Consider the following 13,314-nt stretch of genomic DNA (forward strand, 5'->3'; position numbering starts at 1 on the left):
TGCTGCTGCCCAGGATCGAACTGGAGACCTTCAGTGTGTAAGACTGACGTGATAACCACTACACCACAGCAGCTGTATGAACTATTAATAATTAACACTGTAATTGTACGGTAACCGTTATTGTTACGTTCCACGCCTTATTAAATTGAGTCTATCTCCAGCACTTAATCTTCAGATAAATTCTTACGGAACTGTAAATATCACAAGTTGTGCTTTGAACATGTGAGAACCACCGTGAGCTTTTCGGAGATAGACATTGCGCCAAAGACCCGAAGTAAAAGTTCATTTCAGGTAGTACAGCTCACAGAACTACAACTGATATACATTGTGCCCAACCAAGTTGATTTCAACGAGCATAAGGTACGGAAAGATTGCTCTTTGTTCATGAGGTCGGTTTATGTAAACTACGGATCGTCGATCGTCCGTCGGGGATTGGGTTGGGCTGGGAATTAACGGCATGCCTACTGCTTCGGAGACAATCTGATTGGGCAGATTGCAAATGCCATGAGGCGTGCTGCAAAGGCCAGTGAGAACCGCTCATCCTCAGTCAGTGCCCTCTCTATCACCTTAACAACAGACGGATCCTGCCATGAGAGAGATCACATTTTATTATCATATAATACAGATGTCTACACAAAGATGTTGATTAGAAAAGCAGGCATGCTTTGATCAAGAAATGAAACTATGAGATTATCTGTCTAGTTAGCATAAAAATAGGCAGGCTGTATACCTTTATGTGCAATTGGCTGGGAGCAGGACGAATCCGGGCAATGTCGCCGACTCTGATCACATTGTTGACGTTTCCATGTTCATCTGTCTCTGATGGCAACGAAGTTGAGTGCCTCCAATTACCCCCAACTATGAACTTGTAGTAGTACCTGAACCAGTATGGGTTAAACAAACTTGGTTGTGGATAACTCTAAAGTATCACAAGAAAATCGATCATGAGTTGAACCAAATTAGACAAATGGCATCTCTCTGCATTATTCTCATCTAATAACCAACTCCAAGGCACGGATGAATCTCCTTACTGAATTGTCAGAATCAAATAATCGACAGTTTACTTACTTTCCATGTCGAAGTCGAACGTCAGCTTCATATCTGGATCCACCCTTGTGGTTACACTTTAATTTGTCTTTCCAGTTACTTGTAAAGTCCCCCACCAATTCCACGTCCTCACCCTGGAGAAAATGCATGGCATTCGATTCCGTCAGGTTTGTGATTATCAAGATGAAGACAGAAATTAACTAGGATGGTTTCACACCAATACACTGCTCGATGGCAGTCTATTATGAACAAACTTACCTCCCGGCCACTGTTCCAAACAAAGCACACTGAATGTGTAGGAGTACCATCATGTCTTCCATTTTCAACTAATGCAATCAGATCCCAAGTTGCCCAAACAATTGCAGCTCTGTGTATTCAAATTAAACTTTAAGCTCCCAAAACAATAGCCACAACAACTAAGACGGGGGGAAATAAGAACCAGAGTGCTCTTATAGTTGGGTTAATTCCCAAAAAATAAGAAAGCTGTCTCATGTAAACTACCTGTCAGGTCTACATGAATGCAACCCAGTGATGAACTTGTGAGCAATATGAAGAGGTGTATCTTGAACCCAATGTAGATATGCAATCACACATGCTGGTGATCTATCATATCCAGTGGTACAAGTCACATATATACGGTAGTTCTTCCTTATCAGGCGCAAAAGAAGACCAACACAAAAAGGAAGCTTCTTTCTCAGGTCCATGGAATCAACCTCTCTGAAAAAAATAAAAATAGAGAACAACTATAGTTCAATGACAATCAGATTCCATAGGAAGTGCCAACTATATAGTAGTGATGTTTATTTCCTAAACAGGAAAGTACAACATCTATCTAACAGAAGGGTATATAGTAAAGATAATGCTGAACATCACATACTATACTAGCCAGTATCTACATAACCCTACTTACTGTAACTACGAAATAAAGGAAGAATAAATATCTCTTTTAGCAGGAAAAATACTGCTGCTAATCATCAAGATGTTATTCTGACAATAAGAATAAATGTCGCTTTTAGCAGGAAAAATACTGCTGCTAATAATCAAGATGTTATTCTGACAATAAGAATAAGTATCTTGCTACTGCAAGGCACTCTAATCAACCAATTTTTTCACTCTAATCTACTAGTGAGAAGAATAAAATCCTACCGGATAGGGTAGTTAATCATCAAGATGTTGTTCTGACGACAAGAATCATTGATTGCCTCAGAATTTATTCCCCAATTAATGCGCTCACTTTCACTTTGGAAATTCAGGACAGCAGTAATACCCTGGTACCTTTTAAAATATCAGAAACTTAACTGAATGGTAAAAGGCCAGGTACAAATTGAACAAATAAGTTTTCTGTTCATTGTACTATGTCAGTGAACCTACCACCGTTTCTGACAACATCTTCACATCCTTTTGTGTTTGTATGCATGATCCAACATATATTTGTTCAGTAATCTGTGGAAAGAATACATCGAATATTCAAATATTGCTATGCTGAATTTCTGATTGATAAACTAGTCCTAAAGTCTTGAAATGATATGCATAGCACCTTCAAAACTTCATGTAGCATACATAGCAAAATAAGAAGAGGATTAAGAATTATTTACCAACCTTGCTGTATTGCATACCAAGTGAATGATTATAGTATAGTTCACCTTTAGCACGGTCTAGGGCTTTAATGTACTCCTCCAAAGGAAAACTACCATGTGCCCATTCAGCATTCATGTCATCCTCATCGGAGTAAAAGCCAACAATCTCACTTATCCGATTTGCAAGGTTCGTACTCCTCCTATTGAGTCCATCTTTCTCACTAGATAAAAGCACCCACCCTTGGGAACTTAGTAGCCTTGGGGAAAATATAGCAAAACCAGATTTCCCATTTCCTGGAGATGATTTATTCAGCTTTGAGGCCAACATAGCACTATTCCAGGTAGGAAGAGGAACCCTCCCTCTGTTAAATAGGATATGATAATCTTCATTTTGGTGCAACTGGTGTATTGGATAAGGAGCAAATGGCCTTTCAAGGACAAGATTGACTGGTCCTGACTCTTGTTTCAATACCATCCTGCAGATATATTACAGAGAACATATGACCAAGCAAATCAGTACAAGTTTAAACTTCTAAGAGCGATCACTGGTTACATCCTAATATCAGTGATTCAACATTAGTAAGTTTAAGGAAGGATGTTGAAACCACTAATATTTTGATGGAACGGTACAGTTAGAGCGTGCAAAATGCGAAGTGCTTATGTGTCGCTGCTCAAAGAGAAAGAGTTTTGCCACATCATTATGCGTCTATATGAATCCTATCTCCTACAATGCAAGCATCTCTTTGTAGGTGCTTAGATGATTTAGTACATATCAACTGGTACTAGTTAAATGCATAAGTGCCTCTGAAGCATGGGTGCCTAATCAACCACTCATCCTTTCAAATAAAGAACTCCTTGGCATGCGAGTTGTTGCTAAGACGCGCTCCTTTTTAAAACGGATGGAGTGTTATGGTTAAAGTATGCCTGTACGACATAATTTCGATATGTCATACAGTTATGAGTTGACAGCATATTTTGCTCTAGGTTGCAACAGATATACAGGACAACATAGCTAATATCAAACACCTCCTATCTAGCACAATGACTTTTCTATGATAGCTGAAGAATACGAAGAAGGTTTCAGCAATAGAAACTTTACTAGTGCCATACTCCGTGTCACCTAGGTCTTTTATGCTAACAAGACCCTCATTGTGGTCAGTGCCTGCCTTCTTGAGAGTGTCCCCAACCATTATGATCCGCGACTTCTCCGCATTTCCCTGCAGCAGCAGCAGCAACAACAGTTGGTAAATTTGCAAAAGGCCACCCACATCAGAAATTTGCAACAGATAGCTCATTCACAACGATAAATACAGAGAAACAGCTCTGATGTTTTGGACAAGTTGGCTGCAATATTCTGTCAGTATTTCTCTGGCGTAGATTAGTGGCAATTCGAGTGGTAGAGATCAAGTGAAGGAAAGCGGGGAACAGGAAGAATAACGTTGCAAGGTCGAATTTTTACCCCTCTCTTGAGAGAGTGCACGAAGACGCGGCCGTCGACGGCGAGCGCGAAGCGGAGGCCGAGCGGGCGGTCGACGGCGACCATGTACTCGTTGAGGTTCATCCTCCCCGCCGCCGCAGCGGGCCCCTCCTCATCCTCCTCCTTCTCTCCGCCGTCCGTGGCTGCCACGACGGCCAGCCCTCTCCTCCTCCCACCACTGCGCCTTCTTGAAGAGGAGGCGCCGGCGCCGCGGACCCTGTATGCCGGCGGGGGCCCGAGTCTGACGCGGCCGCGCGCGGTGAGGATGGGGAGGGCAATGCTTAAAGGGGGCATGAGGCTGAGCGCCATGATTTGGGGATCGGATCGGGCGGCGGTGCGATGGTGATCGGGGGTGGAATGCCGGAGCGGAGCGGAGCGGCGTGGGATCAGAGGGGCATGGGGGGATGGGAAGTGTGTGGAAAGAAACTGTGAGCGCAAGCGCAAGGAAGGGGAGAATACCACGTGCGCTCATCGGGACATGCTCCCGGGCAATCTCGGCCGTTGGATCTCTCCCATGCTCATGGGTTAGATCTTAGATTCAATGGCCTTATAGGGAGGTATTTATTTGTATATTTCACTATGGACTACATACGGAATAAAATAAGTAAATTTATACTATAATACATGTTCATATACATTCATATGTAGCCTGTAGTAGAATCTTTAAATAGACTTATATTTAAAAATGAAGGGAATAGTTTATTTCTCTAACCATCCGTAGGCACTTGCATTGTACCAGGCCTAAATGGAAGAAAGCAGAGTTCTTGGAATGGGCCCTATGTTGCTCATATATCATGGTCACTGTAGTACTTGAAGATATGGTGTGAGATCCCATGTATTTATGTAGTTGCCGCTTATGACATTGGACAAGTCGTTGGTATGTTTTGATCTTCATGACTAGAGATGTGTTCGAGAATGAACACGAAGAACAAGGGGTAAGTCGAGAGAAATATAAAATGAAACACACTCAATGACAATATTGACAACCAAATACTTTCTCAACCACATAAGGGAATGTTGTTTTGTGACCACGAGTGCATCCCCATGTTGCTGCAATCTTAGTTTGTTTCTATGTTCAATGTTCTATACTTCAAAAGACAAGCCATTTTAAATATAGCATATTTCATGCTTCCTGCAGGCTTCTGAATCTAGTTCAAGTGCTTCTTCGGTTTTATGCAGATTCATTTCATCCTTTCTACCGATGTCAAGTACTCGATCATACATATTTCCATTTTGTGTCCCATAAAGTTGCAGCATGGTTCCATCCAATCTTATATTTGTTTAGCTTCATAAATTTGCTTCAACCACTACTAAACATGCTTTCTTCTTTCTCACTTTTTTTATTCCACTGTGTGTGTTTCCCTTTCTTATGTTGTATAAATGCTTTGCTACTCGTAGTGACATAAATTCTTCCTTTACCTCATGTTTATGTGTTCAGGTGTTTACATGGTAATTAAATTGTGCTTTTACCATCACCAATATGCACTTCTTTTATTTCTTGCACATTGCCTCGTCTTCTCATCTATTTCAAATATTTTTCACAATATTTCATTATTTCTTGCATATGTTTCCATGGTTTCTAATTCTAACTACAACCGCTATGAGTATCTGCTTCCTTTAATTCTCATCATGAATAATCATATGTTTTGGTAATAAGGCTGATATTTTTTTGTTCACATATACATTGCATGCAATTATGATTCACGGTTTATTTACACATATGTATTACCAGTTTTGGTGAAATTTTAAATCAACCACTACCATTGTATGCTTCTTATTGTACAAACAGTATCTCTAAAACCATGAGTGCTTCAACCAGTAAGAGCCATTATTTCTATTGAACGTTTGCCATCACGACAAAAAAATATTGTACTAATTTTGCAAGTCCATGTTTTCTTGTTTCTGAATATTTTTCTACTTATAGATATTTTTTTGTACCTGATTCCAGCCATGCCTCGTTTTGAAAACTTGAAACAATTTTGTGTTCTCTATACCATGATCGCACATGAGCGCCTTGATCAAATACCATTTTTTGGAAAAAAGTGTGTCTCGTGCATCATATAAAAAACTTGAAACATTTTTGTGTTCTCTATACCATGGATTTTTTTCTCATTTCTTTATATTATCATGGCAAATTTACTTTATAGCCCTCACAATTTTTTATTACCATGAGAAATTAACTTTACTACCATGACATATTTAATTTACATCCACGGTAAATTTAATTCACATTCATGTCAAATTTAATTTTATTGCTCATGGTAATTTTACTTTTAAGGACCGTCGTAATTTTACTTGATGGACCATGATAATTTCTGTTAAACAATAAATGGTACTTTTTTGTGTTCTATATGATGGCAAATTTACCTTTTTCTTCTTCAATGTATATAGGAAAAATACCATACAAAAACTAATTCACATTTTGCCACCATGTACAAATGCAAATTTCCATGCATTTTTCTTTTTTGGGATACTACAGGAAAATCAAAATATTGACCATGGGATTTTTTAATGGATAAAAGTAAATGTATTTTACCATGAATTTACTTTATATCCCATGGAAAATGTATTTTTGTTGTGATGGCAAAATTACTTTAATTGCTCATGTCGAATTTACTTTTTATGGACCATGTGTACGTTTACATTTGTGGACTATATAGCAATTTATACTAAACAATACAAGGTGCATTATTTTGTGTTCCATATGATGGTTATTTTTTACTTTTTTTGTTTGTTCTTCACGCATATAGTAATAAACACCTTTACAAAATCAATGCACATTTTTTTCCACCATGTACATCTGCAATTTTCCACGTATTTTTCTTCTTTGGCCATTGCAATAAAAAGAAATCTTGATTTGAGGGGCCCTGTTGGGTCATCCTACCTATACGGCTGGTTTGAGGAGTCCTGCTGGGTTATGATTTTTTTCGAAAAGGAGGCTTAGCTCCGGCCTCTGCATCGAGTGATGCTGGGTCATGATTTTGTTTCCGGTAACCGACCAAACCGGACAATGAGTGTCACCAACTTGATGTTGTCGTACAAATCCTTCAGTATTATTGTTAGAGTGCAAGATAATCATGTTATTTTAGTTATATACCATGAAAACTATAAAACTTAGTGATACGATTTTTAGTTTCTCATATACAATTTCTATACACCAAAAATAATTATATACAACGTAACCTAACTAAAAGCACGTCAAGTATTTCTGAACGGAAGGAGTTAGTAGTTATCTAAAAGAAGACCGTGCCAGAAAAGCTTGTTGTTGCGAAGTATTAGTCTCTTGAGTGTGGCGCAACCAGCGAGGCTTGCCGGGATGGAGCCGCTCAAAACATTTTGTCCGACATTGAGATACTCCAACTTGCCATTCTCGCACAAATCCTCAGGTATCTCACCAGAGAAGTTGTTGTAGAACAAGTTCAACGTTTGGAGCTTGGGCAAGTGAGCAAAGGCTTCCGGAATCGGCCCACTTAGCCTGTGATTTGCAGACAGGTCGATCGTCACCAAGTTCACCGCGCCGAAAGCACCATCGCCGATGACGACCTCGCCGGTGAGGTTGTTTTCGTATATAGTCAGAAGTCGCAACCTGGTGAGGTTCCACAGGCCCTGAGGTATGCTTCCGGTCAAGGCGTTGAATGAGAGGTCGAGCACCAGCAACTCCGGCATTTCGGTCACATAGCTCGGGAAGTCGCCGGTGAGGTTGCAACTCCTCGCCCGTAAGATTTTCAGCTTGGTCAGGTTCCTGAACGACGCCGGTAGCTCGCCCACGTCGAACTCGTTGTACCCGAGCGTCAGCGTCTGGAGGCCCGTCAGGTCGCCGAGCTCTGGCGGGATGGTGCCGGCGAGGTAGTTGTTGTCCAGCTCGAGCGTCTGCAGGTTCCGTAGCTGGGACAAGGAGGTGGGGATTGCACCGGTGAAGCAGTCGCCGTTCAGCATTAGGGAGGTGAGGTTCTGTCCCAGGGCGCGGCCAATGCTGGCGGGGAGCTCGCCGTGGAAGTAGTTGTAGGACAGGTCGAGGTGCCGCAGCGAAGCGCAGCGGTACACGCTGGTCGGGAAGGCGCCGGTGAGGCTGTTGTTGAAGAGGTTGAGGCTGGTGAGGCCGGAGAGGCCGCCGATGGCGGCAGGGAACGGGCCGGCGACCTTGGTGTTGGCGAGGGAGAGGCCCGTGACGCGCCCGGACGGCGCGTCGCAGGTCACGTAGGGCCAGGAGCAGTGGTCGCCTGATTCCGAGCCGTTGCTCCACGCTGCGAGCACCGGCGGGTCGCCCCACGTGTGCTTGATCTGCATGAGAAGCTGGCGCTCGTCGGCGGCTGTCCGGTGCACGAGCAGCAACAGCAGCAGCAGCACGAGGAGGAGGGGCGCCATTTTTGGGTTTGTCGAGCTTCCGTGCGTTTTGCTTGTGCGACCCCGGTGGACGCGGCCGGGCAGAGGGCCATTTGTGCTGTGCCTCTGCGCCGTGTTTGCTTGTGAGCTTTGACATGAGGTGTCGGCGTCAAACCGTGTGTATGTACTGTGTAGTACACGAGGAGGTCCGGTGAAAAATGAGTAATTGTTTCACACGAATCGCTTGGCGGCACTGATTGTAGAACGTGGACCCAACGCAAACGCGTTCAAATACCGGTAAAGCCTTCTTCCCAACGATTTTTAGGCCGAAGCCACGACTTTTAGTCAGAACCAATAGCCGGACCCGCCCCATCCGCTCGCACCACCATCGTGTTGCGCAGGTTTGCCGCCTTTAGGGTTTTTGTCCTTTCCCGGCGACTTGCTCTTGCTAGCGCTTCCACTGGAAGAAAACCCACCACCGAGAGACAAGTTGCCACCACCGAGTTGTTGATCTCGTGTGGCCTATTCCTCGGCGATGAGGAGAAGCTGACCACCTGACTGAGGAGCATCGTCGAGGTCATAGTGATCCTCACACACCGAGAACCAGCCAGCCAGCTCCTCGATGGTGAGGGTCTTGAGATCGATCAGAGATTCGATCGCCATGGCCATCTGGCGGTACCGACTCGGCACCACGCGCATGAATTTCTGCACAGCCTTGTGCTCCGTCACCAGGTCGCCGTACAACTCGAGATCGGCCACGACTCTAGTGAGCCGTAGTGCGAAGTCTTCAACTGATTCACCGTCCTTGAAGCGGAGATCTTCAAACTCCCGTTGGCGCACCTGCGCCTTCGTCTCATGAACACGCTCACTCCCCATGCGGAGAGTCTTGATCGTGTCCCAAGCGACCTTGGCGGTGTCCTTGGCCGCCAGTACACGCATAATCTCCGGTGGCACGACGGTGAGGATGACCGCGAGAGCCCGCCGATCATCGCGCTAGTCGTCCATGCCGTCCTTGACCGCACCCAAGAGAGAAGCCGCATGTAGTCTCACCTGCATATAGAGCGACCACTCCATGTAGTTGGTGCGCGTCAACATCATGGGCAGCGTTGAAGTCTCTGTCTCCCGCACCACCCGTAGCTCCCCCTGCCACCCGTCGTGAGATGCGCGAGGGGTGTCCCGAACGAGGGTGATTTAGCTGCTTTCGCCGCTGCTGCCGCCTGCTTCTTCCTCTCCTCCGACTCGTCACCCGACATCACCGTCGCGGATCACACACCGCCGCCGACCCAAGGATCGCTCACCACCGAGCTCTGATTCCAATTGTCGTTGCCGATCTAAAGTGGAGTGAGAGAGAGAAAGATGAACTAGAGGTAGACGATGCAACTGTCTCTCGAGAGATATTCCACTCCCGAACTGTCGCAGCGTTGTTTTCTGTTATTTAGTCTCTTTTGTTATACCAGTACAGATCACCAGCCCCCCCTCCATCTCTCCCGGATCCTTCTTCATGATCCGCACTAGCCGCGCCATCCCGCGGCCCGCGGCTCACGGCGTAGAACAGTTCCAGGAGAGAGAGAGGGAGGGGGGAGGTTACACAGGGAGGGTTTAGTGCATGCTTGCATGTCCTAACTACCTGGTTCACGGGCAGGTCACATCCGACCCACAGCAAGTTTATTCTAAACAGAAAAGCAACCTAACACATGCATGAGCTTACTAGGTTCAAGAAAATCTACCTCTGCGTCGACAAGGACGGCGAGACCTTCATCGACTGCCCCAACCTGCAGTGCCACGAGGAGGCCCTCTTCCACCCCTTCCACACCTCTATGCTCAACGCCACATCGCCCGCCGAGATCACATTGCCCACCGAGGCCTGAGAGCCACCCGCTCGGCCGGTGCCTCAAATAAAACTACGTACTACTGTGGCCTGAACTCTGGACCATTATATTGTGCTGGTTGCTTTGGTGAATAAATAAATAAAATAAAAGTGTATCCATGGTTGGGACCTGCGACTTCCCACAAGAACTTGATCGTCAAATCACTTCTCTGTTCGGCCCATATATAGTTCGCCGAGTTCTTTCTACCGGGAACTCGCCAAATATATAACCCCTGGTATTCCAATTAAGAAAATATAAATAGAAAGATGTTTGCCGAGTTGTCGCTAGTCAAAATCCGGCAAACGAAGGCTGCCGTCACGGCTCCAGTCTATTGCTACCAGACGTGGCCCACATGTCAGTGTTCGCCGAGTTGTTTCTGTCAGGAACTCACGAATTATTTGTTCGCGGGGTTTTTTGTTTGCCGAGTCGTTTTTCGTCACAACCGGGCAAAAAACACTGCTCTTTCGGGTTACCAATTACCACCGAATCCATGTTCAGATTAAACTCGGCAGACAAAAATTCACCAAGCACCCGACATAATGCACTCGAAAAAGAATTAGAACTCAGGACAAAACGCGATTCTAGTAATATATGAACTATGTACGTGGATCGGATACCATGAGTAAAACTTATGACAGCAGATATATATACGCGTACATGACAGCCTAAATGGCAACCAATTTCGCAAACAAATATTTGCAGCGTTCTAAAATATAAGGCGTTTTGCCAAATGTGGCAAAAAGAATCAATGAGGTAAATATTGTCGCAACAAATTGGTAAATTTATGTGGTAAAATATTCCTCTGCCTATATATATTGGCCACAACCCCCCTCTCCCCTCTTCATTGCATTTTTCTTGGATGGAAGAGTGTGGGTGTGTGCTAGCTTTCCATATTTCTTAGATGCACTAGAGGTGTTTGTTGAAATGTGTGTTAGAGCGATGCCGCTTCAGTTCACCGAACACAACTACGATATGAGATGCCCGAGCCACGCTTAAACCTCTTCCTCTTTATTTCTACTTATTCTAAAAGGTTAGCAACTATATTTCCTCGTTTAGACCATGTGGTACTAATTTTTAGGATCGTGATTGTATTTGATATACTGTCGTATAACGCAGATGAGCCATCCATGGATGTACGGTGATCGACGCACAGCCGCTTACAGAGAAGGCGTGCATTCTTTTCGAGATGCATCCGATGCGAACAAGCATGGTGGTAGCTATATGTTTTGTCCATGTGTTAGAATGTCGGAATGAGAAGGATTACACTTCCTCAAGAGTCATTCAGAGCCACCTGCTTTGGTCCGGTTTTATGTCGGGCTATAATGTTTGGACCAAGCACGGAGAAAGAGGGGTTATGATGAAAGACGACGATGAAGAAGAAGAGAACGATGATGACAACTACCAATCTATGTTCCCTGAGTATGCTGATACCGCAATGGAAGACAATGAAGAAGAAGATCAGGATGAAGAACGGGAACCAGATGATCCCGCTGATGATCTTGGCTGGGTCATTTCTGATGCACGGCGAGGTTGCGACACAGAAAAGGAGAGATTGCAGTTCGAGCAGATGTTACAGGACCACAACAAATTGTTGTACCCAACTTGTGAAGATGGCCAGAAGAAGCTGGGTAGCACACTGGAATTGCTGAAGTGGAAGGCAGAGACCGGTGTGATTGACTCGTCATTCGAAAAGTTGCTGGTACTGATGAAGAAGATGCTTCCAAGAAAGAACGGATTGCCCGCCAGCACGTACGAAGCAAAGAAGCTTGTCTGCCCTCTAGGATTAGACGTGCAGAAGATACATGCATGCCCTAATGACTGCATCCTCTACCGCGGTGAGAAGTACGAGAATATGGATAAATGTCCGGTATGCACTGCATTGCGATATAAGATCAGAAAAGATGACCCTGGTGGTATTGAGGGCGAGCCACCCAGGAAGAGGGTTCCTGCCAAGGTGATGTGGTATGCTCCTATAATACCACGGTTGAAACGTCTGTTCAGAAATAAAGATCATGCGAAGTTGTTGCGATGGCACATGGAAGATCGTATGAAAGACGATAAGTTGAGGCACACCGCTGATGGTCGGCAGTGGAGAAAAATCGAGAGAGAGTTCCCGAGATTTGCAGGTGACGCAAGGAACTTATGGTTTGGCATGAGTACAGATGGCATGAATCCTTTTGGGGAGCAGAGTTGCAGTCACAGCACCTGGCCCGTTACTCTATGTATCTACAACCTTCCTCCTTGGTTGTGCATGAAGCGGAAGTTCATTATGATGCCAGTGCTTATCCAAGGTCCAAAGCAACCCGACAACGATATTGATGTGTACCTAAGGCCATTAGTTGATGAACTTTTACAGCTGTGGGCCGAACCAGGTGTACGTGTGTGGGACGAGCACAAACAAGAGGAATTTGACCTTCGAGCGTTGCTTTTCGTAACCATCAATGATTGGCCTGCTCTTAGTAACATTTCAGGACAGTCAAACAAGGGATAGAATGCATGCACACACTGTTTGGATCAGACAGAAAGTATATATCTGGACAAATGTAGGAAGAATGTGTACCCGTACAATCGTCGTTTTCTTCCGCCCAAGCATCCCTTAAAGAAAAAAGGCAAGCGTTTCAATGGCAAGGCAGAACCCCGGGGGAAGCCTGCCATCCGTACTGGTGCTGAAGTATTTGATATGGTCAAAGATTTAAAAGTAATCTTTGGAAAGGGTCCTGGCAGCCAACCTATTCCTAACGGCCGTGATAAGCGCGTACCCATGTGGAAGAAGAAATCTATATTTTGGAAGCTACCCTACTGGGAAGTCCATGAGGTCCGCTCGGCAATCGACATGATGCACCTGACGAAGTATCTCTGCGTGAATATTCTAGGTTTCCTGGGCTTTTATGGGAAGTCAAAAGATACACCGGAAGCACGGGAGGACCAGGAACGTCATAAAGGAAGAGATGGCATGCATCCAGGGCAGTTTCAAGGGCGTGCCAGCTACGCTCTTACTAAGGAAGAGAAAAAAAAACTTAAG

At 44.7% G+C, this 13,314-nt stretch overlaps 2 protein-coding genes and 1 non-coding gene across 4 annotated transcripts; all 3 read right to left on the reverse strand.

The window, feature by feature from the left end:
- Positions 1-73, reverse strand: TRNAV-UAC. The gene has a single exon. It is a non-coding gene; the product is annotated as a tRNA-Val (tRNA).
- A 183-nt stretch (positions 74-256) lies between these two features.
- On the reverse strand, positions 257-4,526 carry LOC123452445 (phosphoglucan phosphatase LSF1, chloroplastic). Of its 2 annotated transcripts, XM_045129097.1 has the most exons (10): positions 4,084-4,526; positions 3,735-3,841; positions 2,647-3,100; positions 2,419-2,490; positions 2,194-2,315; positions 1,549-1,764; positions 1,306-1,414; positions 1,069-1,181; positions 731-878; positions 257-584 (listed from the first exon to the last, which is right to left on the reverse strand). In XM_045129097.1, exons 1-10 carry the CDS (start codon positions 4,408-4,410, stop codon positions 462-464), a joined length of 1,791 nt encoding a protein of 596 aa, XP_044985032.1. In that variant the 5' UTR covers positions 4,411-4,526; the 3' UTR covers positions 257-461. The 2 variants fall into 2 exon arrangements, with proteins under 2 accessions (XP_044985032.1, XP_044985039.1); XM_045129104.1 differs by lacking the exon at positions 4,084-4,526 and having other exon boundaries at positions 3,724-3,811.
- A 2,797-nt stretch (positions 4,527-7,323) lies between these two features.
- Positions 7,324-8,466, reverse strand: LOC123403016 (LRR receptor-like serine/threonine-protein kinase FLS2). Its single transcript, XM_045096996.1, has one exon. The coding sequence runs from the start codon at positions 8,464-8,466 to the stop codon at positions 7,324-7,326; it is 1,143 nt and encodes a 380-aa protein (XP_044952931.1).
- Between the last annotated feature and the right edge of the window lie 4,848 nt (positions 8,467-13,314).

Source organism: Hordeum vulgare, chromosome 1H, assembly GCF_904849725.1.
Source record: "Hordeum vulgare subsp. vulgare chromosome 1H, MorexV3_pseudomolecules_assembly, whole genome shotgun sequence".
In the NCBI taxonomy this organism is placed as follows: domain Eukaryota; kingdom Viridiplantae; phylum Streptophyta; class Magnoliopsida; order Poales; family Poaceae; genus Hordeum; species Hordeum vulgare.

What these genes read in the sequence shown, in the direction of transcription:
- LOC123403016 (XM_045096996.1), bottom strand. Translation starts at nt 8,466, where the DNA reads ATGGCGCCCCTCCTCCTCGTGCTGCTGCTGCTGTTGCTGCTCGTGCAC.
- LOC123452445 (XM_045129097.1), bottom strand. Translation starts at nt 4,410, where the DNA reads ATGGCGCTCAGCCTCATGCCCCCTTTAAGCATTGCCCTCCCCATCCTC. An exon ending in TGCACTCTCTCAAGAGAGGG is followed by an intron (nt 3,842 to 4,083) that starts GTAAAAATTCGA and finishes CTGCTGCTGCAG; the next exon opens with GGAAATGCGGAGAAGTCGCG. An exon ending in TTGGTATGCAATACAGCAAG is followed by an intron (nt 2,491 to 2,646) that starts GTTGGTAAATAA and finishes TTCTTTCCACAG; the next exon opens with ATTACTGAACAAATATATGT.